This window comes from Callionymus lyra, chromosome 2 (genome assembly GCF_982586985.1).
Source record: "Callionymus lyra chromosome 2, fCalLyr1.hap1.1, whole genome shotgun sequence".
In the NCBI taxonomy this organism is placed as follows: domain Eukaryota; kingdom Metazoa; phylum Chordata; class Actinopteri; order Syngnathiformes; family Callionymidae; genus Callionymus; species Callionymus lyra.
This window is the reverse complement of record NC_141819.1, coordinates 7845360-7870498: the sequence shown is the minus strand read 5'-3', so window position 1 is coordinate 7870498 and position 25139 is coordinate 7845360. Positions and strand designations below refer to the sequence as shown.

The following is a 25139-nucleotide window of genomic DNA, read 5'->3' as shown; positions in this document are numbered from 1 at the left end:
AGCTCTGCTGTGTTCTGATTGGTCCAGGAGCTACTTCCTGTCTGTGTCAACAAACCTGGAAGGAGACTCTGGCTGGTCTGCAGAGAAAGACCCAGAAGGAAGCGCAGGAACAAGTCCAGATGTCCATTTGGACTTTTCAGAGTTTTATCTATTGCTGTCTGGTAGAACCTTTCTGTTTGACTTTTTCTACTAAGGATTTTTCGGAAAGATGTTGGTTTTGATTGCATCAGGTTGACTCCAGAGTTGATGAAGGTCTGGTGGACGTGAAGAGCAGCCAGAAACTCCTGAACACTCAGGTGGATGAAGCAGAACACTTTGTCCTGGTACAGTCCTCTCTCCTCTCTGAAGATCTGAGTGAACACTCCTGAGTAAACTGAAGCTGTTGAGATGTTGATGTCACACTCTGTGAGGTCTGACTTATAGAAGATCAAGTTTCCTCTCTGCAGATGCTCAAAAGCCAGTTTTCCCAGAGACTCCATCATCTCCCTGCTCTCAGGATCAGAAACTGTGTCAGTCCCAGATCCTCCGTCGAACTTCAGCTTCTTGACTTTGATCTGAACCACCAGGAAGTAGATGTACACCTCAGTCAGGGTCTTGGGCAGCTGTTCTGTCTCTGTGCTCTTCAACATGTCCAGAACTGTGGCAGTGATCCAGCAGAAGATCGGGATGTGACACATGATGTAGATGCTTCGTGACCTCTTGATGTGAGACATGATGCTGCTGGTTTGCTCCTCATCTCTGAACCTCTTCCTGAAGTACTCCTCCTTCTGGAGGTCAGTGAACCCTCTGACCTCTGTCACCATGTCCACACACTCAGGAGGGATCTGATTGGCTGCTGCAGGTCGTGTGGTGATCCAGAGACGAGCTGAGGGAAGAAGATCCCCCCTGATGAGGTTTGTCAGCAGGACGTCTACTGAGGTGGTCTCTATAGCTTCTATCAGGCGCCGACTGTTGAGGAAGTCCAGAGGGAGTCGACACTCGTCCAGACCATCTAAGATGAACAGAACCTGGAGTCCTTCAAAGCTGCTGAGATCTTTGGTTTCAGGAAAGAAAAGATGAACAAGTTCCATCAAACTCAACTTCTTCTCTTTCAGCAGGTTCAGCTCTCTGAAGGTGAAAGGAAATATGAAGTGGAAGTTCTGGTGGGCTTTGTCTTCAGCCCAGTCCAGAGTGACCTTCTGTGTCAGGAGGGTCTTCCCAATGCCAGCCACGCCCTTCGTCAGCAGTGTTCTGATTGGTTGTTCTCTGTCAGGTGAGGCTTTAAAGAGGTCTTCTTGTCTGATGGTGGTTTCTGGTCTGGTCTGGTTCCTGGTGGCTGCTTCGATCTGTCGGACCTCGTGCTCCTGGTTGACCTGGTCTGTGCCCCCCTCAGTGATGTAGAGCTCAGTGAAGATCTCATTCAGAGGAGCAGAGTTTCCTGCTTTAGCGACCCCCTCAGACACACTGTGGAACTTCTTCTGCAGGCTCCTCTTCAGTCGTCCTCCACACTGTAAGGAAATGAAAACTTTACTGTAATCAATCATCTAGATTTAACACACATTTCAAATAGTCACTTGATTAACTGATAATCTTTCATATTTAATTCATATTAAATAATCTTATTCTTGCATTGCATTCACTTAAACTAAACTCAGGTTCACAATTCAAAGGCCGAGGTCACAAGCCTCACACACACAGAAAGATTAAACAATCCCAGATTCCAGGAATTCAGTGTAAACCTGTTTGAGAACTCACACTGAAAGACACAACAGTCCAGTAAGTTGCTGGGAACAAACTCTCTCTCGAGAAGAAACAACTTTGGTAAATTTCCATAACACATTTGACTAGAGGTTTTAACCTGAATATTCTACTATAAAGATCCACCATTTTGTCTGATCTTTGCGTTCTGGCATTTGAAGACGTCTGCGATAGATCTCTCTGCTTGCTAGCGCCCGTGATCACGTAAGTTCTTGTCTTTGTCTTTTGCATAATTCACTAAACGAGCATTATTTCTCTTAAACTCAATACTGTGTCTGTCTTTCTTGTCCACCACCACGTACGAGACTGGGGAGGGGTCGGTGTTCCTCGGAACAGAGAAACCCCAAACAAATTGGTGACCGTGACCCTTGGCGTGGACTGGTGGTTTGAAGGCCTTTTCGATTCCGAGAGGAACTCTGAGCTGATTGTTCTCCAGGCAACCAGAGGCGCCATTATACCTTACTTCAGGAATCAGGTGAGAAAGATTTTTTCTTATTTCTTACGTAGATTTTTGTTAGCTTGTATTTTGGAATTAATTTAAAGTATATAAAGCTTAGATATGTTTTAGTTTTGGTTGCCTGGACGAATAAACGTAAGTCTCTGGTTCTGTCACAAATTTAGATTATATTTTTCAATAGTGCTTTCTTAAGATGATGCTCGTTTTTGGGGTATTTTATTGTCTGTTGCTGTTTGTTGTTGTATTAAGTGTAGACGACATTATCGTGTCCAGGGTTGAAGTTTTGAAGAAAAAACGTCGTGAAGTTTGAAGAAAAAACGTTGTGAAGTTTGAAGAAAAAACACTGATCAGAATTTAAGTTGAATTGATAGGCAGAGGAGACGGTTACACGACCTGGTAACCCTTGGTAATTCAGAGTAGGGGTGGAAGTATAAGTGGCTCCCTCTACCGGGCGTCTGACATTTTTAATTTCAGATTCTTAAACTAGTTAGGATGCTTGGCCAATGGGTGATTATGGTAGACATACTTTTTCAGTAAGCCAAGTAGCTATCATTAATTTGGGGATAGGTGGGATTTGAGAGGCTCTCCCAGTATCCTGGTCTGAAGACTCTGCCAGCTGTGGGTGTGTAGGCCAGTTAGATCTCATTGTGTTCTGTGTTGAGAGGCTCCACAAAAAAAAAATTGGCAGTATAGTCAGGACTAGTTAATTTTTCCGAACAATCACGGTGATGGACAAAGTCTCATTGGTGATTAGTTTAGAGTTAGTTCGACGGGGGTTGAAATAGAATGGAATAGTTGAGAGGCTCCTATCCAGGGTGTTTGGAAGCTAATTGAGTGATTTGAGAGGCTCCTGCCATTATGACTTCAACACTTTAGACACGACAGGCTGGTTAGAGTCTCGTTCCACGTAGCATAGTGTGTCTCTAGACTTGTTTTGGTAAAATACTGTTGTCGTCGTATTGTCATGACATATTGTTTTGTTTAATTTATCTGTGTCTGTATATTTTTATCTTTTGAATGTTTTTTTCTCGCTGCGGTACTTGTAAAAAATTGCATTCATCTGTGGGAGATCTCCGACTTTGTGTGACTCAGCTGAGAGTCTGTGTGTGTGTGTGTCTTTGGACACTATCTCTTGCTGATAAGAACTGCTGCTTGGCAGACGTTGTCTTGTCAGCTGCGTCAAGGCAACTGAGCTCCGAAAGAAAGTTTCCTTTTTGGTAGAAGTGGTTTCACTTAGAGGTTGGACTTCTAAGACTTTTCTAAGACACTTTTTCCTCACTGACCCCCCCTGCTGGTTCATCTCCGCACATAAATTATTTCTTCATCTTGAATTCTATTTTCTAGATTGTTTGTTTATGAAAGCAAGTAATGTTAATTGAAGTGAATGTGTAAAGTGATTGTTCAGGTTTCTATTTTGGTGTTCTGAATTTTATTTTTTCTTCTCCCTTCAATTTTTTACTTCTTACGTTTTCTCTTACCTTTACCAATTGTTGTCACTTCTATTTTTTTTTTTTTTTAATTGATTTAAATTATCTCTTGTTATCAGTATTATTGTTAACCATTTTTCTTTATTTCCTTCCCTTCTTTGTTTATCTCTTAAGTATTTTGGTTGGGTTTAATATGATTATCTTCTCTCTTTATTAAGCAACACTCTTTGTTGACAATAGTTATTTTACAATTATTCCTGTTTCTTAATTAAGGTATATATGAATATATACAGTTAATTATACAGTTAATTAGTGTTATAATTGGGTTAAGAAGAAAAACTAAAACAACTCACATTTCAATTTTCTCCTTCTTCTGCAGTGTTCAATAACAATAACACAATTAACATTGATTGTTGACATCCTTTGTTTCTGCATGTATTAATGACCTTTTGACCCCATTATCTTAACCACCCTCTCCTCCTATTTCACATGGTCAATTGATCAACTCACAATTGATCAACTCAAAATTGGTCACATTGCATGTCACTTCTGTTGTTTTGTTTAACTAATACTGCTTATCTGAAAGAAGTGTGTCATTGACTGCTTGCACGTGTGTACGTTTGTTGACATCTAGTTCCTGTTTTCTCTTCTTCTCTCAATTTCTGATCTTTGGTGTTGTGTTTGATGTGCTGCCCCCTGCTGGTTTTCCCTTTACTTACTTCTTAATTGACTATTGCTACTGACTCATTTAGTGTAATTATTCAATTAAATCAATCACATTTATCTAATTAGATCAGTATTCTTAATTTTTCGATTAATACATTTAAATTACATAAAATAAACAGATTAAATTACAAATTACATCTTATTATTTGAATTAGTTATAACCTTATATATATATATATATATATATATTATATATATATATATAATATATATATATATTATATATATATATATATATATATAATAATATATATATAATATAATTTTTTTTTTAAACATTGAATTTGTTATTTCAATTCATTTTTATTAATTTTCAATTTTTTTCGTTTATTTTACTATTATTATTTAAAAAAAAAAATGTTTTTAATTTTTAATTTTATTTATTTTTTTATTTTATTTTTTTTATTTTTTCATTTTAAATTTTTTAACTATAATCATTATTATTATTTCTATTCTTTTTTTAAATTTTATTATTAATTTACATTCTTATTTTTATTTTATTTTTATTATTATTATCATTATTATAATTATTATTTTATAAATATTTCTCCCATTAGATTTTATTTTATTTATTTGTTTTTCTTCTACTCGCTACAAGTCAAATTTCTTAATTCTACTATTTCTTCTGTTTTAACAAATGGTGAAACCTACAATTGCTGCTATTATCCTGAGCTGCACAAGCATGAACTCTCTGCCCAACTCTCCACCGAAAATGAACTCTTGCCCGCACCAGAGAGGGAGGCCGCTGTGTACTGGTTCAACGTGATTGAACCCCCTGATGGTTTCTCCCAACTTGAAAAGACCTTTGAGACCTGGAAAAAATGGATTATGCTGCTGTGCTCGTATGATACACCTGCGGACCCCCCGCACTGAACTATGAACTATGTCTGGGATGATGATGACCCTGACTACGATGACAAATGGCACGTTCTGGTCGCAAACATGAACTTGACTCTTGTGTGCGGTGACATTTTTGTGGGTCCGGACAGTGTGGCGGCTGAAGTTGAATTAACAAACGAACAAGGTTTTCTCTATGCTCTCTCCGACACTTCTGTCCCTCATGTTACTTTGGCTGATGTTGCTGGTGGGGAAGCTAGAGCCCTGGGACCCATGATTAAAAAATGCAAAACAGCTTGTGATTGGGTAAAAACTCAGAATAACAATCTATTCTTCTCACCTAGCACTGATTCCTACTACTACTACAACGCATTTTTCTCCATCCCTTTAAATGAGAATAGCAGAAATATCTTTGCATTCACCTACCAAGGAGAACATCTCACATACACTAGACTTCCACAAGGTTACATTGACTCACCATCAATTTTTAACTATTGCCTAAAAAAGCATTTTGAGGAACTCTCATTGCCTGAGAATGGTGTTCTTTTGCATTATGCTGACGACATTTTAATTGGTGCGCCCTCGGCTGAGGATAATTTAAGAGCTACTGAGATTATATTACGTTTCTTGGCTAAGAAAGGCTATAAAATCAGCAGACAGAAAGCTCAGATTTTTTTGACAAAATAAAATAATAATTCTGATTCTCATACTGGAAACAAATCTCTCCATCTCAGATACATCCACTAAGGCCACTGATTCTGCTACAGCCCAGATCAAAACAAAATCTGTAGTATTGGCCAAGCCCATGAATTTGTCTGCTAGACAAAAGCGTCAAGCCCCAAACTATCCTCCTATCTACAACGCAGAGGTAGGAAAAGATCAGACATTTCAAATTGACTACTGTTCTGTTGCCGATTGTGGATCCCGCACAAACGATGCCATTTGGCGACCAAACCCAAAGTATCTCTGTCTGGTCTGGCATCCTAATTGTAAGATTGATTCACTTTGCAACCTCAGCAGGTCTATTGCAAAATGTACCACCCATGACTGCATCATGAACATTATTCGATCTAAAACCGATTCACTTTGTTCATCCTGGAAGAGTGTTGTTGCTAACACTGGCCCCTCCAGATGGAATTGTCATTAAACTGATCTCTATCCACTGGCCCAACGAATCTCAATAACTAAAATGACGGCCAAAGCAAATTGTGTTAAGAATCGATGTAATCCTCTTTCTGTTCATCTTTCATCCCCTGCACTCAAAGACACTGGACTGTATGGTTTAGGAAGCTGGGAAAATGGACATGATCCAATAGGTATATTCTTCCTGAATGTAACTAAGAAAAGCACTTCTGAATTAGATAAAATTAACATTATGGCAACCGAAACGGGATATTATGAAGAAAACATGTGGTTAAAATGGATCCATCTAACTGCTAAACAACATAAGAAATATGACTGCATAATGTGTTCTCGGGCTAGACCAACGTTGTTCACCACACCTGCTTCTTTGCATCATATAGATGATCCGGCTGGATTTTTCTGTATGCTGGCTTTGATGATGACTGAGAGGAAGCAAGACTTCCTGAATGAAGACATAAGTCACACGAGTCAGAAGATTGTAGAAGGTGAAATTGGAGTAAAATCTTCAGATCTGAGGAAAGTGTTCTTCATCTTCATCATGTTTGTTCACATGTTCTTACTGCTCCACAGACGCTCGGCCAGATCCTCCTCCTCCATGTCCTTCAGGAGATGAACTGTGATCCTGAGGAAGTCTTCCCTGATGATTCTCCACTTCTCATCTTCCTCCTCAGTCTGTGGAGTCTCTGGACTCACAAACCTCCAGACTCTCTTCAGCTCCTTCTGCATATAGTTGTAGAAGTTTCTCTCCAGTGACTGGAACAGAATCACAGAGAAGAAAGTCCGAGTGATAGTGGATCATCTCAAGAACCACAAAGACCAGAGATTTTGAACTTGGATTGAGCTGAATGATGATGGTGAACAAAAGGAACCTCTAGGATTAAGACCTCCTCTGGCTCATGAACATACCAGCCGTATGGTTTCCAGTTGTGAGGGATGTTGCTGACCAATGAGAAGCTCTGAGCTATGATGGTCCAGCCTGAGAAGAAGAGATGAAGTCAGGACTGTGAATTAGCTCTTCAGTGTGGAGACGATCTAACTTGAAGGTTCCTCTCAAAATTGCAGAGAGTACCATCTGAATAAGAATAGAAATATTATCAAACTAAACTGTTTAGTTTAAATGTAATATTATAACACATGGAGATTTTAAACTTCAAGGACTCACAACGGTCCAGAGTATTCTGGTTCCTCCTGCTGGATCCTGATGAAAACACAACTCTCATCAACCCTCATCTTTTTCTACCACTAGATGTCCTCACACTGCTGCACATGTCCACCTCTGCACTACAACTGTGAAAGCAACGTTTGAGGTTTTTAATTAAACCCTGCAGTGAAACTGGCAACAAAAATGTGTTGCTTGGCAACTGTTAAAATACACAGCTGAGTGAATGTATTCATAAAAGTATAAATATTAATATTAATAAGTAAAACATAATGCAATATAGTATAAATAGAATACATAAATAACCTTGAAACAACTGAAAGCAATATTTGAGGTTTTTAATTGTGTCTTTATCTGCCCCTGCTGGTGTTGAGAGTGAGGTGAAGTTCTCTGGTTTAATGTGTGTATGAACCTGGTAGACTCACACTTGTACACTCTCACCTCACACCTGGAGACTCTTCACTTCCTCTGAAGTCGATGGGTGTCCACATTGAATGATCACTCTTCAGAGACACACAGCAGGGTTCTGGTCCAGATCTTGGTCCAGGTCCAGCAGGTTCTTGCTGCTGCTTTGATCTTGAACACAGAAGTAGAATGAGTGAGAATGAAGACATGGAGGACAATCTTGGAGGTCCTTGTCTCACCTCTGAGTGCTGGTCTGTTCATCGTGCTCCTCACACTGAGGGTATTTAAAGGAGTCTCTGTCCTCACCATGAGTCTCAGCAGAGTCTTCACCTTCACACAAACACACTCGTGAGATTCTTGTCAACATCAAAAGTTGTTCTCGCCTCATAGTGTAAAAACTATAATCAATACTTTCATAATGTCCTGTTTTCATTAGAGGAAAACAGATTTTACTTCACACGTCCTCCGCCCTCTACAGGCAGGTTTAGATGGAGCATGTTTTTCAAACGAGTGTCAAAATCTCATCCTGCATTGATTTCCTACTAAAAAAGTTTGTACACTCAAACCCAGAAAATAGTAAATAAAAATATTCAGATGTAAGAATCTGTGTGTGACAGGAATTCAAGCATTTTTACTTTCTTCATCCAAATCAAAGTAGAGTTCAGACGGGTTCATCCCTTTTCACGCCTCCATTAAAATATGTCAATCATGTTTAAATGAACCACGAGACCCGAGATTTTCCTTTCCGTGAGAAAAACAAATGAAATCGTGAAATGGATTAACAGTTTATATTGTTATATATTTCAAACATTACTGACATGGACCAGACTTAATATTAATGTTTATGTCATGTTTCTGTCATTCGTGTTTTATTTTGAAGGTGTGTTTCCGTTTTTTGTACGTGTTCCTCTGTTTTGTCTTGACAGACGCTGGCAGGTGCGCGGCTGGTGATGATTGAATGGCGGGTTTACAGCTCTTTACTTTACTCACGTGAGTCTTTTTGTCTTTTTGTTTTTAGTTGCTGTTCGAGACCCCGATCTCCAGCCGTGCCCTGCCTCCGTCCCGAGCGTCCGTTTTGTTTTTTGTTCCGGTCCGTTCCGACCGTTTGGATCATTAAAAGACTTTATTCTGAGCTATTCCTCCGAAGGATTATTCGCACTTCAGCATCTGGGTCTCCTGTCCTGCTCGACTCATGCAGAATACACTGGCCACCAGATGGACCCAGTGGAAGTTAAGGAGCTCCGCCGCGCCCTCGGTTCTCAAGGAACAAGACTTTGCTCTCTCGAGGAAGTGACACGGGACAGTGACGCAGTGCTCGTCCAGCTGTCAGCTGCTGTGGGTGAGCTGACTCTTTGTTTGGCCCCTCCCGCACCTGTTGCAGCCGCTGCAGCCTCTGTGCGCGCACAGACTGTCTCTGCTCTTGCTCAACCTGAGAGACTGCCGGCTCTACGCGAACCCACGATACCCACGCCGGAACATTATAGTGGAGAAGTGGGTGGTTGTGCACGTTTTTTACTCCAGATCCAGTTAGTGTTTAGCCAGCAGCCCTCCTCGTTTTCCACGGGTCGCGCCCAGATCGCGTATCTGATAAATCTCCTCCGGGGTAGAGCAGCGGACTGGGCTACTTCTCTGTGGGAGTCTAACTCTCCGGCTCTAGCGAATTATGACGGTTTTACTGACGAGATGCGCCGGGTTTTTGACCTACCACATCGCTCTCCCGCTGTGTCCTCTCGCAAGTTACTTAGGTTAAGACAGGGAGAGGAGTCTGTGGGGCATTACTCTGTAGATTTCCGTATATTAGCCGCCGAGAGTGGTTGGAATGAGCCCGCACTTGTAACTGCTTTTTCCCAGGGGTTAAGTGACTCGTCAGGGATCAGCTCGCTACTCGGGATGAACCGGAGGGTTTAGAGGCCCTTATTAGCTTAGCGATTAGGATAGATAATAGGCTGAGGGAACGCAGCCGGGAACGTGGCAAGAGTAGTACTCAGGTGGCTCTCTTCTCCTGACCCTACTCATCGGATCACTCTACCTGGACTTTTGACTGTTGACTTGACTTCGACTGCTGAGGTTGTTCTGATCGACTCTGGCGCCGACGTCAACTTCATCGACCGTGACTTCGCCCTATCCCTTAACATCCCTCTGGTTAAACTTGACGTTCCCCGCCCGGTCTGCGCCATAGATGGCCGACCTCTACTCGACGTGACTCACCAGACCACTCCCCTTTCCCTCACTATTTCGGGTAACCACTCTGAGGTCATATGTTTTCTTCTCATTTCATCTCCCTCTTCTCCTATAGTTCTTAGTCTCCCCTGGCTTCGTATCCATAATCCTCACTTTGACTGGGTGAACTCTACTGTACTGGGTTGGAGTCCTCATTGTCACTCACAGTGTCTCCGTTCTGCACCCACTACCTCTCGTCCTCCGCTTCCCATTTCTCCCCCTCCTGATCTTTCCTCCGTTCCTCCGGAGTATCACAGTTTGGGTGAGGTTTTTAGCAAGGAGAGGGCGCTATCCCTACCACCACACCGTCCCTATGACTGCGCCATCGACTTACTTCCTGGTTCTCCACTCCCTTGTAGTCGACTTTACAAGGTTTCTCGTCCTGAGCGTCAGGCCCTCGACACCTACATTGGGGAGTCACTGACGGCCAGTTTGATTCGCCCCTCTTCTTCGCCTCTTGGTGCAGGTTTCTTTTTTATTAGCAAGAAGGACAAGTCCCCGAGGCCCTGCATAGATTACAGGGGGTTGAACGGTATCACCATCAAGAACCGTTATCCCCTCCCACTCATAGACCCGTCCTTTGATCCACTGAACAAGGCCACGGTCTTCACCAAGCTGGACCTTCGAAGCGCGTATCACTTGGTTCGTATTAGGGAGGGCGACGGGTGGAAGACGGCATTTAAGACTCCCTTAGGACACTTTGAGTATCTGGTCATGCCATTTGGCCTGACCAATGCGCCAGCGGTCTTTCAGAGACTCATTAATGAGGTCTTAAGGGATTTCCTAAATGATTTTGTATACGTCTATCTTGATGACATTTTGATTTTTTCCAGTTCCCGTGATGAACACCTCAGCCATGTCCGCCGCGTTCTCCAGTGGCTGTTAGAGAACAGACTCTTTGTCAAGGCTGAGAAGTGTGAGTTTGGGGTTTCCACCGTGAGTTTCCTTGGTTTTATTTTAGGGCAGGGTCAGCTGCGGCCAGATCCCGTGAAGGTGGAGGCAGTTTCCCAGTGGCCGGTGCCTGTTAGCCGCAAGCAGTTGCAACAGTTCCTGGGATTCGCGAACTTCTATCGTAGGTTTATCCGGGGTTATAGCCAGGTTGCCGCTCCACTAACCCAGCTTACCTCCACTAAGAATCTTTTCCTCTGGTCCGCCAAGGCGGAAGACTCCTTCAACCAGCTGCGCTCACTGTTCTCCTCTGCACCCATCCTACGACACCCTGACCCAGCCCGTCAGTTCATCGTGGAGGTTGACGCCTCTGACACCGGCATAGGAGCGGTGCTGTCTCAGAGGTGCTCTAGGGACAACAAAGTACATCCTTGTGCCTTTTTTCCCCGGAAACTGTCTCAGGCGGAGCGAAACTACGACATTGGCAACCGGGAGCTCCTGGCGGTGGTGGCTGCACTTCAGGAGTGGAGGCATTGGCTGGAGGGCTCAGAGGTACCTTTTCTGGTTCTGACGGATCATAAAAACTTGCTCTATTTACAGGAGGCCAGGCGTCTGAACTCCCGCCAGGCTCGTTGGGCCCTGTTTCTGGGCCGATTTGACTTTTCCCTGACTTACCGCCCAGGAGGTAAGAACATTAAGCCTGACACCTTATCCCGACAGTTTGCTCCTTCCCAGGAGGGTCTTGCGAATGAGACCATCCTCCCTAAGCGGTGCTTTATCAGGGCGGCTAGCTGGGATATAGAGCGGGTAGTCCTGGAGGCTCAGGAGAGTCACCCAGGACCCAGTTCTGGACCGCCTGATAGACTCTTTGTTCCGCAGCCAGCTCGTGCCCAAGTGCTTCAGTGGGGGCACAACCACAGGGTAGCGTGTCACCCTGGCATTTCGATGACAGAGATTCTGGTGGCCGGAGATGGCACGCGACGTCAAGGAGTTTGTAGCTGCCTGTGCCACTTGTGCTCGTGGAAAGTCCTCTCGTCGCCCCCCAGCTGGACTCCTTCAACCCTTACCTGTGCAGAGTCGCCCCTGGTCGCACATCTCCGTGGACTTCGTCACCGGTCTTCCTCCATCCATGGGTAGGACAGTAATTCTTACGGTTGTGGACCGCTTCTCCAAGATGGTTCACTTCATCCCCCTGATCAAGCTACCGTCCGCCTTGGAGACAGCGGACCTGCTGGTCCTACATGTTTTTAGACTCCATGGCATCCCGGTGGACATCGTCTCAGATCGTGGACCCCAGTTCTCCTCGCAAGTCTGGAGAGCATTCTGCAAGTCCCTGGGGGCTAAGGCCAGTCTTTCATCAGGCTACCATCCGCAGAGCAACGGACAGACGGAACGGGCTGACCAGGACCTGGAAGCAGCACTACGCTGCGTGTCGGCGCGTCACCCCGCCTCCTGGTGTCAACAGATCCCCTGGGTGGAGTATGCCCACAACTCTCTGACTTCTTCAGCCACTGGGATGTCGCCCTTCCAGGCTGCCTACGGATATCAGCCACCTCTCTTTCCCTCTCAGGAGAGGTAAGCTGCGGTTCCCTCTGTCCGGGCCCACCTACGACGTTGTCGTTCTGTCTGGCACCATACCAGGGCTGCTTTGTCCCGCACCGCCGTCCGGAATCAACACCTCGCTGACAGGCACCGTGTGCCAGCCCCCGTTTACTCACCTGGCCAGAAGGTCTGGCTCTCCACCCGGGACCTCCCCCTTCCAGTGGAATCCCGTAAGCTGGCCCCCAGGTTCGTAGGTCCGTTCGAGATCGAGAGGATCATAAATCCCACGGCGATGCGCCTCCAGCTCCCTCCGTCGCTCAAGGTCCACCCCACCTTCCACCTCTCTCTCCTGAAGCCTGTCACCACCAGTCCTCTCAGTGCGCCAGCCGAGCCTCCACCTCCTCCTCTCATCATTGACAATCACCCCGCGTACAGGGTCCACAAGATCCTGGAGGTTCGCCGCAGAAGCCCTCCAGTACCTAGTGGACTGGGAGGGCTACGGTCCAGAGGAGCGCTCCTGGATCTCCCGCTCACTCATCCTGGACCTCACCCTCCTCCGAGGCTTTTACCGGGAGCACCCGGAAAGACCGGGTAGAACGCCTGGAGGCGCTACCTAGAGGGGGGGGTACTGTCATGTTTCAGTCATTCGTGTTTTATTTTGAAGGTGTGTTTCCGTTTTTTGTACGTGTTCCTCTGTTTTGTCTTGACAGACGCTGGCAGGTGCGCGGCTGGTGATGATTGAATGGCGGGTTCTTCCCACAGATAAGGAGCATCTCTAACCGGAAGAACTCGCCAGAGTATTCAGTTTCCTGACCAGGTTGGAATCTCAGATCTCTCCGTGCTCGTGTTCTGATGAACGATCTTTTGAGAACCCCTGACGTTGTAAGCTCTTTACTTTACCCACGTGAGTCTTTTTGTCTTTTTGTTTTTAGTTGCTGTTCGAGACCCCAATCTCCAGCCGTGCCCTGCCTCCGTCCCGAGCGTCTGTTTTGTTTTTTGTTCCGGTCCGTTCCGACCGTTTGGATCATTAAATGACTTTATTCTGAGCTATTCCTCCGAAGGATTATTCGCACTTCCGCATCTGGGTCTCCTGTCCTGCTCGACTCATGACAGTTTATATGTTTAAATACACATTTATTAACAAGAATATTGTATTTACAGAGGCTATCATTGGCTTATTTGAATCATTTTATGATCAAGTTTAACGAGAATAAAACTGAAGATCAGTAACTTAAAGCACTGTAGTGATGATGATGATGATGATGATGATGGTCTGATCGTCTCTGAGCTTCATTAGAATTTGTGGCTCACGTGCTCAACACATGCACTTATTCTTACTATGTTTTTAAAATGAAAGTTTTTTCTTTGCATGTTGTGATTATGTTTTGGTGTATTTATACAAGTTTGTTTTTAAGGATATAGTTCCGAACTCCCATTTTGTTTGTTATATTATAAAAACAATCTTATAATTCCTTCTCGTTTTTTCCTAATTGTGTGACATGCCTGGAAAAACAACTGTATATACATCATGTTGTCTTAATGAATAAAGATCATTATTTTAGTAAATGACAAACATATTTTTAAGTTTAATTTTAAGTAAAATTTATTATCCACTCATGTATCTACAAACATGTGTTTATTTTTCATCATATTGATATTAATGTGTCTCTGGATCTGAGCAGTAAATATGTACGTAGGACACCTTCAAACCTGTCAGGAAGTCAAGTTTCACGCTCCTATTATTCTTGATACATATGAAATTGGCTGCGCTCACATTGAAAGAGACCAGAGCTCCGACTGGCTGCTGTTCATGTCACATAAATGGTTATTGCGTCGATTACTTCTCTTTTATTTTCTTATATCATATTTTATTATGTCACGGCTCGACCGGTAGATCGCGGCCGACTATTACGCACCCCTGGTCTATATTAACAATACACACTCACATGATCACACTATCAGTCACTACAACAGCACAGACACACAATAATAGTATATTATTTGCTGATAAAGAATATTTATAGACAAATTACAAACAGTGGTTGAAAAATACTAGATTCTTATAAACTGCGTCATCAGGAAGTTAAACAAATATGCACGCACACAAACACACCCAAACACACACACACCCAAATACACCCAAGCACACAAATCAAAGCACAAATATACATACAAAACAAATACTCACACACACCACACATGCTGACAAATAAACACATGTACATGTCAGGTGTTTGAATGTGGTCTGATTCAGATTTTTTGTGTCATCATTTCTAGATCTTTTTCAACTTCTGAAAACATCAACAAGGATTGTCTGATTAATTAATTTTAATTTCTTTTCATCAACTGCTGACTTGTGTGAGAGTCAGAGAGTCACTGACCTGTCTGCAGCTTTCCTCTTCTCTGTGGTCTCAGGTCCATGTTGGAGCAGAATTCAGCTTCTTCTGACCAGAACTGATGGAACAAGACACTGATCAACTCCTTCTGACGCTGGTATAAAGGGTTGGACTGACATAAAACTATGGGACTCATGAAACCGGTGTTTCTTGTTAGACTGTTACCAGGTGTTGTGTTCTTGTTCATTGACAAGATTGTATTTACTGTACGTGCTTTCATTTCTCTCCTGAAAGTAATTCAAAGTAAAAAAAACAACTTTTCTGAGGATCTCTAGTTTCCTTGTTCAGACTGACCCAAACACAAGATGAACCCCTTTCTCTTCATAACCATGGTTCTACAAATGGTTCTTTCTGTTTAGTCATGTTTCGTTATTGCAACTAGTACAACGAGAACAAAACAATGTACTCTCCACACAGCAGGGGGCAGTAGGCCGCGCCTGTAAAAGGCCTCACTTTCCACCAACAAGGCAACTTTTTGGAGTCAGGAAAGCTGAAGTCTACTGGACCCACTTGTAAAGGCTGTTGCAACCATAGAACCATGTTACAGTTTTTTTGGATTGATAAACACTAAAATTTGTACACAATTATAAATACCTTACACTCGAGGAACAAAACTCTAGCCGTGATTACCACAACTATAAGCACAATGTCAGCTTCGCACTTTTTGCAAATGACTGCACACAATTAAAACGATCACAACACGGAGTCCGTTCCGTTCGCTCCAACACCACGTCACTTTCGGTTCTTATACTTCGCTTTGTGGAGAAAGATGGACAATCAAGTGTGTCACGGGTCGTTTATTTGCCGCATCAAGTCAAACTAAATACAAGCTTTACGATCGCGACCGGACAAACTTTCTTCCGGCGACTGTATAGGTCAATAGCCCCGGGAGAAAAGGTCCCGATCTGTAGAAACATCGCTATATTTAAGGCAAATTTCCCCCCCAGGGGGTCGTCCTTTCCGGCCAAATGGTTCTTTCAAGTTCCCTGTGTCCCCATCCCCGTTGAGAGAACTTTCTAATTTGTTTCCTGGTAATCTAATCATTCAGCGGCCCTTTTCCTGGTGTGTCTTGCTCCGTTCTTTGATCTACGATTTAAGGTGTGATTTGCAGATATAAAGATGTTTTAAATAATCGATGTTGTATCTCTAATTCTGTTTCAAGCTGGTCTTGAAACATTGTGTCAGTCTGGAGGGAATGTTGATTGTGAATGTGTAGTCAAACATTTAAGCTCTTAGATGAAGTGAGTAATTTATACTATATAGTTTGAATATCTTTTAGCATTAATTTAAGTATGGCGTATACGTATAGTGTATAATAATTTTAATCTAACACAGGGTTAGAATGACATAAAAGTATGTGACTCATGAAACCGGTGTTTCTTGTTAGACTGTTACCAGGTGTTGTGTTCTGGTTCATTGTCAAGATTTTATTGACTGTATGTGCTTTCATTTCTCTCCTGAAAGGAATTAAAAGTTAAAAAAAAAAAAAAAAATCTGAGGATCTCTAGTTTCCTTGTTCAGACTGACCCAAACACAAGATGAACCCCTTTCTCTTCATAACCATGGTTCTACAAATGGTTCTTTCTGTTTAGTCATTTACCTTCATTGCAACTAGTACAATGAGAAAAAAACGATGTACTCTCCACACAGCAGGGGGCAGTAGGCCGCGTCTGTAAAATGCCTCACTTTCCACCAACAAGGCAACTTTTTGGAGTCAGGAAAGCTGAAGTCTGCTGGGCCCACTTGTAAAGGGCGTTGCAGCCATAGAACCATGTTACAGTTTTTTTGGATTGATAAACACTACACAATTATAAAAACCTTACACACGAGGAACAAAACTCCAGCCTTGATAACCACAACTATAAGCATAATGTCAGCTTCGCACTTTTTGCAAATGACTGCACACAATTAAAACAGTCAAAACACGGAGTCCCTTCCGTTCGCTCCAACACAACGTCACTTCCGGTTCTTATACTTCGCTTCATGGAGAAAGATGGACAATCAAGTGTGTCACGGGTCGTTTATTCGCCGCTTCAGGTCAAACAAAATACAAGCTTTACGATCGCGACCGGACACACTTTCTTCCGGCGACTGTACAGGTCAATAGCCCCGGGAGAAAATGTCTCGATCTGTAGAAACATCGCTATATTTAAAAAAAAAAAAGTCCTGCCCAGGGGGTCGTCCTTTCCGGCCAAATGGTTCTTATCCCTGTGTCCCGATCCCCGTAGAGAGAACTTCCTAATTTGTTTCCTTGTAATCTAATCATTCAAATGTTCTCGGGTGGGGGTTTCCGTCTTTTAGCCCCCCTTTTCCTGGTGTGTCTTGCTTCGTTCTTTGATCTACGATTTAAGGTGTGATTGGCAGATATAAAGATGTTTTAAATAACCGATGTCGTATCTCTAATTCTGTTTCAAGCTGGTCTTGAAACACTGTCAGTCTGGAGTGAAACGTTGATTGTGAATGTGTATTCAAACATTTAAGCTCTTAGATGAAGCGAGTAATTTATACTATATAGTTTGATTATCTTTTAGCATTAATTTAAGTATGGCGTATACGTATAGTGTATAATAATTGTAATCTAACACAGGGTTAGACTGACATAAAAGTATGTGACTCATGAAACCTGTGTTTCTTGTTAGACTGTTACCAGGTGTGGTGTTCTGGTTCATTGTCAAGATTTTATTGACTGTATGTGCTTTCATTTCTCTCCTGAAAGGAATTAAAAGTTAAAAAAAAAAAAAAACTTTTCTGAGGATCTTTAGTTTCCTTGTTCAGACTGAGACTGACCCAAACACAAGATGAACCCCTTTCTCTTCATAACCATGGTTCTACAAATGGTTCTTTCTATTTATTCATTTATCTTCATTGCAACTAGTACAATGAGAAAAATACGATGTACTCTCCACACAGCAGGGGGCAGTAGGCTGTGTCTGTAAAAGGCCTCACTTTCCACCAACAAGGCAACTTTTTGGAGTCAGGAAAGCTGAAGTCTACTGGACCCACTTGTAAAGGGCGTTGCAGCGAAAACAACCATGTTACAGTTTCTTTGTATTGCATAAACACTAAAATCGAAAGTCATACACAATTATAAAAACCTTACATTCGAGGAAAAAAACTCCAGCCGTGATTAGCACAACTATAAGCACAATGTCAGCTTCACACTTTTTGCAAATGAACACAATCAATTGCAAAACCCTAAACACATTTGTATACATTAGACACATATGCATATCATGATATCAGTTCCTTGCAAATTGCAAAACACTGACTTTCAAATGACCACACTCATGATTTAATAAACACAACACTCAGATGCACATGATTGCTTAATTGTAGACACAACAATCAGGTTCATGCTCTACAAAAAGGCAGCATTTCTGGATCAACTACTGAAATAAACTTACAGCATCCTCACAGTGAACCAAATACAACAGATGCAAAACATTGTCATCTGGGACAATGTATCATTCCACCTCTCTGCACAGGTCCACAACTGGTTTCAGCACAATCCTTAATGTTCTGTGCTATACCTTCCACCATACTCTTAATTTCTGGAGAGTGAAGTAGTCTTGAAGATTCGTTGGGATCCTTGAGTTAGTGAGAGAAAAAGTCCGGTCCAATATAGTCTGGCAAAAAGATTTATTAAAGATGTTACACAAGACGTATAACAACGAGAGGTGTACAGAGCTCTGAGTTACGAGTGTGAAAGCATGCGCATATATTCTTACAAGGCCGTTATCTACTGTTGTGAAAACATGCGCATATATTCTTACAAGGCCGTTGTCTACTGTTGCACACAAGTCCTTATAAGGCAACATTCAGTTGGTGTTATGTCTGACTCATGGGGTGAAAGTTACAGACAGAAGTTATTGACACGTTTCAGTGCCATTGGTAGTGCCGCGAGCCAGTTGACTCCGGTACTTATCATGACTCGGTTGAGGTTGTCCTTCAATGTCCTGTTCATTCTCTCCACCTGTGCCTGTGACTGGGGGTGGTAAACAGAACCAAACTTGTGTCTGAGGCCCAATTGGCGCTCCACCTGTTGTAAGTGGGTGTTCTTGAAATGCGTGCCATTGTCACTTTTCAGACAATGGGGAAAACCATGAGTTGGAATGTAATGGTTAACCAAATGTTTAGAGATGCTTTTTGCATCTTCTTTCCGGCAAGGATATGCTTCTGGCCATCCTGAGTAGGCGTCCACCATCACCAACAGGTACCTGTATCCAGAAACTGGGACCAACATGTCAGTATAGTCGATAACAACCATTTGTCCTGGAAAGAAAACTGAGGGGTTTGTTAGTCCTGGTAATGGTTTGAGAGTAGGCCTAATTGCAGCTTGATTGCAAACATTACACGAGATTAGTGCTTGTTTCACCATTTGGTTTTTAAATGGATGCCACCAATTGTCCAATCTTCGAATTGTTTCTTCTCTGCCTACATGTGTAGGATCATGTGCCTCAAGGATTAGAGATTTCAGATAGGCTACTGGTGCAGCCGGGCGTCCCCTTTTACACCAGACACCTTCTTCTGTTTTCCCTGAGCCTTGATTTATCCACATGGAAATCTCTTCAGGTGATGCTTGAGATTGAATGTGAAGAATTTTTGACCAGGATGACTGCTCATCCATTTCTTCAGCTGGAACCACCATCATTTGCCCTTGTGGCTGATAACCCGCGGTTTGTTTTGCCAATGCATCTGCCGCGCAATTACCTTTTGATATTTTGTCAAGTCCGATTGAATGTCCTTTGCATTTGACTACAGCTACTTTTGACGGGAGCATAAGTGCCGCATACAATTTCATTACGTCTTCACTGTTTTTAACAGGAGTTCCTTAGGCAGTCATGTATCCAGTCCTGGACCATTCTGCCAATCCAAAATGTACCGCTGTAACGGCGTACGCTGAGTCTGTGAAAATATTTACATCTTGTCCTACAGATTCTTCTAGAGCTCTTGTGAGCGCCATTATTTCTGCTCTTTGTGCTGACTGTTTCCCTTTTATATTTGCACTTATCAACGGGATCTCTTCATCCCCTATCTGTACTACTACTGCAAAAGAGGACAATAATTCCTCCTTGTCTCTGAAACAACACCCGTCAGTGAACAGCACCCTTTCTGGCTCTGTCAGAGGAGTTATGTACAAATGTTCCCTGATTTTTTGAGCTTGTTTGTCTTTGTCTGCGCACATGTGTGGGGTCCCAACATTCATCCCATCAGCCATGTTCACGCCATCGTGTATATATACAAGGTTTGGTGCAGCAAGAATCTTTTCCAGCTTCTGCTGTCTTCCCGCTGTCATTGTGAAAAGGTTACTCGTGACATATTGTAAAACACTATGTGATGTCATTATGATGACTGAGTGCTTTAACGTTATGTGAGTTGTTTTCAGTAAAATTTTAGCAAGTGCTGATGCATACCTGGCACAAGGTGGACTTTTCTTCTCATAGGCATCTAAAAGGACTGAGCAATACATGTTGACAAACTTATCACCTGTGTTCCCCTTTTTCTGAAATAACACAGCCGAAACGGATGTGTTATTTTACTTTTTCGGAAACATCCAAATAGAATGGTTTGGTGTAGTCTGGAATCTGCATATCAGCGGCTTCCGCCATGGTTTGTTTGAGGACGATGAATGAGGACTCAGCCACTTCGGACCAATCCAGTGAGGCTGTAAGATTATGCATACCACATTTGTTCACCATCTGGCGAAGTGGGGCTACCATGTCAGAGAAATCTCGGATGAAATTATGAGAGTAATTTGCCAAGCCAAGAAATTGTAGCATTTCTCGGACAGTCGTTGGTTTGGGATGATGTAAAATGGTAGCACGGTGTGAAGAACTGACACCCGTGCCATTGGCTGAAATTAATCGTCCAAGAAACGACACCATGGGTCTGCAAACCTGCAACTTAGACCTGGACACTTTGAATCCACAGGAGTACAAGTGTCGTAAAAGGACATCTGTGGCTTCAAGACAGCCTTGTTCCGTGGGGGACGCCAGTAGTAAGTCATCAACGTACTGGACAAGTGTGGTGTCAGGGGGAAGGACACAATCAGAGAGCAAGTCTCTCAGGGTGGCATTGAAAATGCCGGGAGACAACACAAAGCCTTGTGGTAGTCTAGTGTAGGTGTACTTCTTTCCCTCAAATATAAAAGTAAACATGTCACGCAGATGAGGAGCAAGAGGTAAACAGAAAAAAGCATTTGCAAGATCAATGCATGTGAAATACCTGAGTTCTGGTGATAGCGTAGAGAGTGCTGCATGTGGGTTGGGTACTGGTAGAACGGGAGTCAAAACTCTTTCATTAATCAAACGGAGGTCATGTACCATCCGGTACTTCCCTGTACCCTTTTTCTCCACAGGGAGGATCGGGGTGTTCCATTTGGAGCTAAGTGATGTCTGCAACACGCCTGTTTGTAGAAGGCCGTTAATGGTCTCCGCAATGCCCTGTCTACCCTCTGGAGACGTGGGATATTGGGATCTATAAACAAGACCTTGAGAAATATTAAAGGTAATAGGAGTCACTGAGGTACAGAGTCCTACATCCGTAGGAGAAGTAGACCACAATCCTGAAGGGAGTTGGTCTAACATTTCAGCCGCAAAATCAGAATCCATATGTTCTCTGCCATGACATCTGCTGATCAGGGTGTGTTGGAGTGTGGGATGTACTGGATCAGTATGCAATGTGATACAATAAGTCTGAGTGGAAGAAGAAAATGACAAATCCTCATGAAATGTGGGTGACCAGTCTGAGGCCATAATGGCCCGTTTAGTCATGGGGCCCAGTTCTTTAGCGGTACATCCTGCAGCTAAAGCTAATGTGATGTGTGGTGAGGCCGGAGTCACAGAGGGGTCAGTGGGTGTTGACATCATGTACCACTGCAATTGAAAGGCAGTGAGTTCAGTGTTCAGTGCTATGCCTTCAGGGCCCGCAAAAAGACATGGTTTTGACAAAAGCCATTCATTGCCTTCAACCTGGTGAAATCTGTCTTCATAGACAGTGTCACCCATCCGGTCATAATAGAGGGTACAATGTGGCGGGTTGACAGGAGGGAGGTAAGGACGAAGAGCACGACACCATGGCAACCACGTTTCCACTTCTGAGTTAAGTGCAGACCATGTAGGTGACTCAATGTTCATCAATGCCCAGTAGATGTCAGCCGTAGCTGAAACAGGGGTCTCAATATCCTGCTCCATCAATGGAAACATGTGTTCGTCCGATGCTGAGGAGAAAATGACCTTTCCATTTGGAAAAACCAGTTGCAGGCCTTCCGCGGAGCAGTGTATAACAGTAGCCAGTCTTATGAGCAGATCCCTGCCCAATAGATTAATAGGACACGTTGGAGCATAGACGAACGAGTGTTGATGACTCTGGCCCGCCACTGAAACAACGGCAGGCGCGGTGAAAGGCAGGTTTTGGGTCTGCCCTGAGAAGCCAGTAAGTGGAATAGTTCGTGGGGATAACGTCATTGTGGGGGTCAGGCTGTTGATAGTGGAGTGTCGAGCACCAGTATCCACCATGAAAGGAATAGCCACGCCTTGAACATCCACCAGTAGGAGAGGATCCTGCAGTCCTCCCCCTTCAGCTTCTGGGGCCCATCATTGAGGATACTGACCCTGTGGAGGGGCCAGATGCTGGTTATGATGTCGATAACCAAAAGGGCCGGAGCCTGGTGGACCACCTCGGCCACGTCCCCCTCTTCTGGGACCAGACTGTCTTGGAGCCTGCTCGGGACATGAGGTGGACAAATGACCGTATTCTTCACAATACCAGCACTGCACGTCACTCAAGCCGTGAGACACGTAGGGACCTTCAGCCGAACTCCTCGAGTAACCTCCCCTCTGTCTGGGTGTATAGCCGCGATTAGGTCGGGGCTGATATTGGGGCTGTGGGGCAGGATATTGGGGTGGATGCTGTCCCATAAACATGGGATACATCCCGGCGGTGGAATGCCAATCAGAAGGGCCTGAGTAGGGAATGGTTTGGGGTAACGGGGGTGGGTCTGGCATTACGGGGGCCTGAATCGGTGCCTGTACCTGGGGTTTGGTAATCTTCTTAGCCTGGTTGTAATCTTGTTTAGCCCTTTGCACCTGTAAGTTAAGTAATTCTGTTTCTAGTGCTTTAATTTTAACATCATCACCCCGGGCTTTATCATCCTGTCTTTGCAGCAGATATTTCACATGATAACACCATTTTGTATGATCAGCAGTTGCCAAGTCAGGATTATCGCTCACGAGCGTGCGTATAGCCGGGGGCAAACCTCTGGACACCGCCGCTCTGAAGAGAGAGCTGGCCATAGGAATCTGGGCCGGGCTTTCACCAGTTTTGTTTACTAAATCGTCTTCTGCTCTAGCCATAAAGGTAGAAGGATTTTCAACGGGTCCTGGGGTGTATACCAGTTCAGAGAACAACATGGAAGGAGCTGGAAACAATTCCCTGATCACAATTGCCAATTCCCTACCCTGTTGCTGAGAGATAGGCGTGGCGGGATCAGAATTCAGCCATGGACATCTCAGCCATATGGGCCCTGCTTGAACGGGAGAGCTCGTTCTAGCGACAAGTGCTTTCATATCACCCGCTGATAGAAGCAAACCGGCAGTCTGAGTAGTACATTTAGATAACCACGCAGCACCACCAGCTGAAAGTTGAGGCATCTGGCTAGCAAGTGCTTGAATATCAGAAATAGAAAAGGGTTTGTACTGGGGAGCCACACCTCCTCCAGGGGCATTCTTAAAGAGTACCGGCGCCTGTAGATTACTTGGATGGCCTTGTGTATGAGTCGCACCTGTTCCTTGGCCATCTCTACCTGTCAGCCTCTCAGTCCCCCCTACCTCCCCTGCCTCTTCCTCTCGGCAAGACGGATTTAGCTCCCTGTATGACTCTCCTCCGACCGCCCCCTCCTCAGCCCTCTCTTCAGCCTTTCTCGCCAAGTGATTCAGAAAAAGTCTTTCTGCCTCTCTTCTTATTTTCTGTTCCACATTCTCCTCGTCCTCTCTTTTCCTGCCTTGCTGCTTCCTTTTCTGTATATCCGCTAGGCGGCCTCTCCAGTACTCGACATCTTCTTTCATCTGCCGCCCCTTTTTTCCCGTTAAAGTAAAGTTTGAAAATGTATTTGCTGTATCAAAAGACACTTCTGTCATCTCGCGGTCATTTATTATTCCTTTATCCCACATATCGGCCTTTTCCATTAGTGGTGTCGAGCTGCTACATCCTCTACAGTAAGAAAGTCGGGACAACTTATTCCTCCTCCCATCTTTGGTTAACTTTTGTCAATGGTCAGTTGAACTGATTGGCCCTCATCTCCCTCAAAATCTCCCGCAACAACTCCTCTTGTTATATTAAATACCGGCATTTGTATTGATAATGGGTGTGGTGGTGGAGAAGCAGTATGAGATTTGAATGGATTGTTGGATGAATATGGTGGAGGTGTGTCAGTCTGGTGTGAATCCGGTAATCGTAATTCCTCTGACAGTACCGGGTAAAGTCCACTGGATGGTGCCATTATCCCACCTTGTTTCAACTTTCCTTTTCCATCTTCCCCCGCCTCTTTCTCAGAGGGCTGGATTGACTCCACCCCTTTGATACCAGCAGCTGTACTTCCTGTAACTGATTTAGTCACAAGCAGAGCAGCGGACAGATGCAACCATCTTACCAAACATTTTGTGTCTTGAAGATTTTTCACTCTCCCTGCTCTATCTCTCCCTTTCAATATTAATTTCGAAGTGCCTACCGCCTCCATTTCGTTTATTCTTCCGATAAACTTGTGTTCTACTCTATTTAACACATCAGTTAGAAGATGAATGGAACTATTTTGGGGAAGGTAACCTGCATTTTGAGTCTCTGTAAACCATTTCACCATTTTTGCTTTTTTTTCATCTCGTTCATTTGGCGCAAAATTTCCACTATAGACCTGGACTGCAGCCTGAAATTGTTCTGACAAAGACTTTTTCTGAGGATGCGGAACACATTTTGACCAATCAATCCAATCTGTGGAAAGATTAAAGTCTTTCTGTAATTTACTTGACATTTTAATTTAGGTTTATTTCCTTATTAAAATTTTAATAGTTGTTTTTTATTTTTTTTTAGTTAATCTAGTTATCAGATCAGTAAGAGAAGAATGTGGGACCAGTTAACTCTTCCTCCGAACACGACGGAATTCAACACGAGAATTGCGGAACAAGCCAACACCTCTATTCTTCTATTCA

At 43.6% G+C, this 25139-nt stretch overlaps 2 protein-coding genes across 2 annotated transcripts in view; both read right to left on the bottom strand.

Annotated features, from left to right (window-relative positions):
* Window positions 1–25139, bottom strand: part of LOC148085221 (uncharacterized) — a 337696-nt gene that overhangs the window by 806 nt on the left and 311751 nt on the right. The gene's annotated exons all lie outside the window — the stretch shown is intronic.
* Window positions 18791–22403, bottom strand: LOC148085226 (uncharacterized). Its single transcript, XM_087785542.1, has 2 exons — window positions 21248–22403; window positions 18791–19209 (listed from the first exon to the last, which is right to left on the bottom strand). The coding sequence occupies exons 1-2, from the start codon at window positions 22401–22403 to the stop codon at window positions 18791–18793; spliced, it is 1575 nt and encodes a 524-aa protein (XP_087641668.1).

Bases quoted from the DNA above. Each gene is read 5' to 3' on its own strand.
- LOC148085226 (XM_087785542.1), bottom strand. From the start codon at position 22,403: ATGACGTTATCCCCACGAACTATTCCACTTACTGGCTTCTCAGGGCAG. The intron at 19,210-21,247 runs GTTTGATTAATG...TTTTCTTTCCAG, and splicing joins CCGGATGGTACATGACCTCC to GACAAATGGTTGTTATCGAC.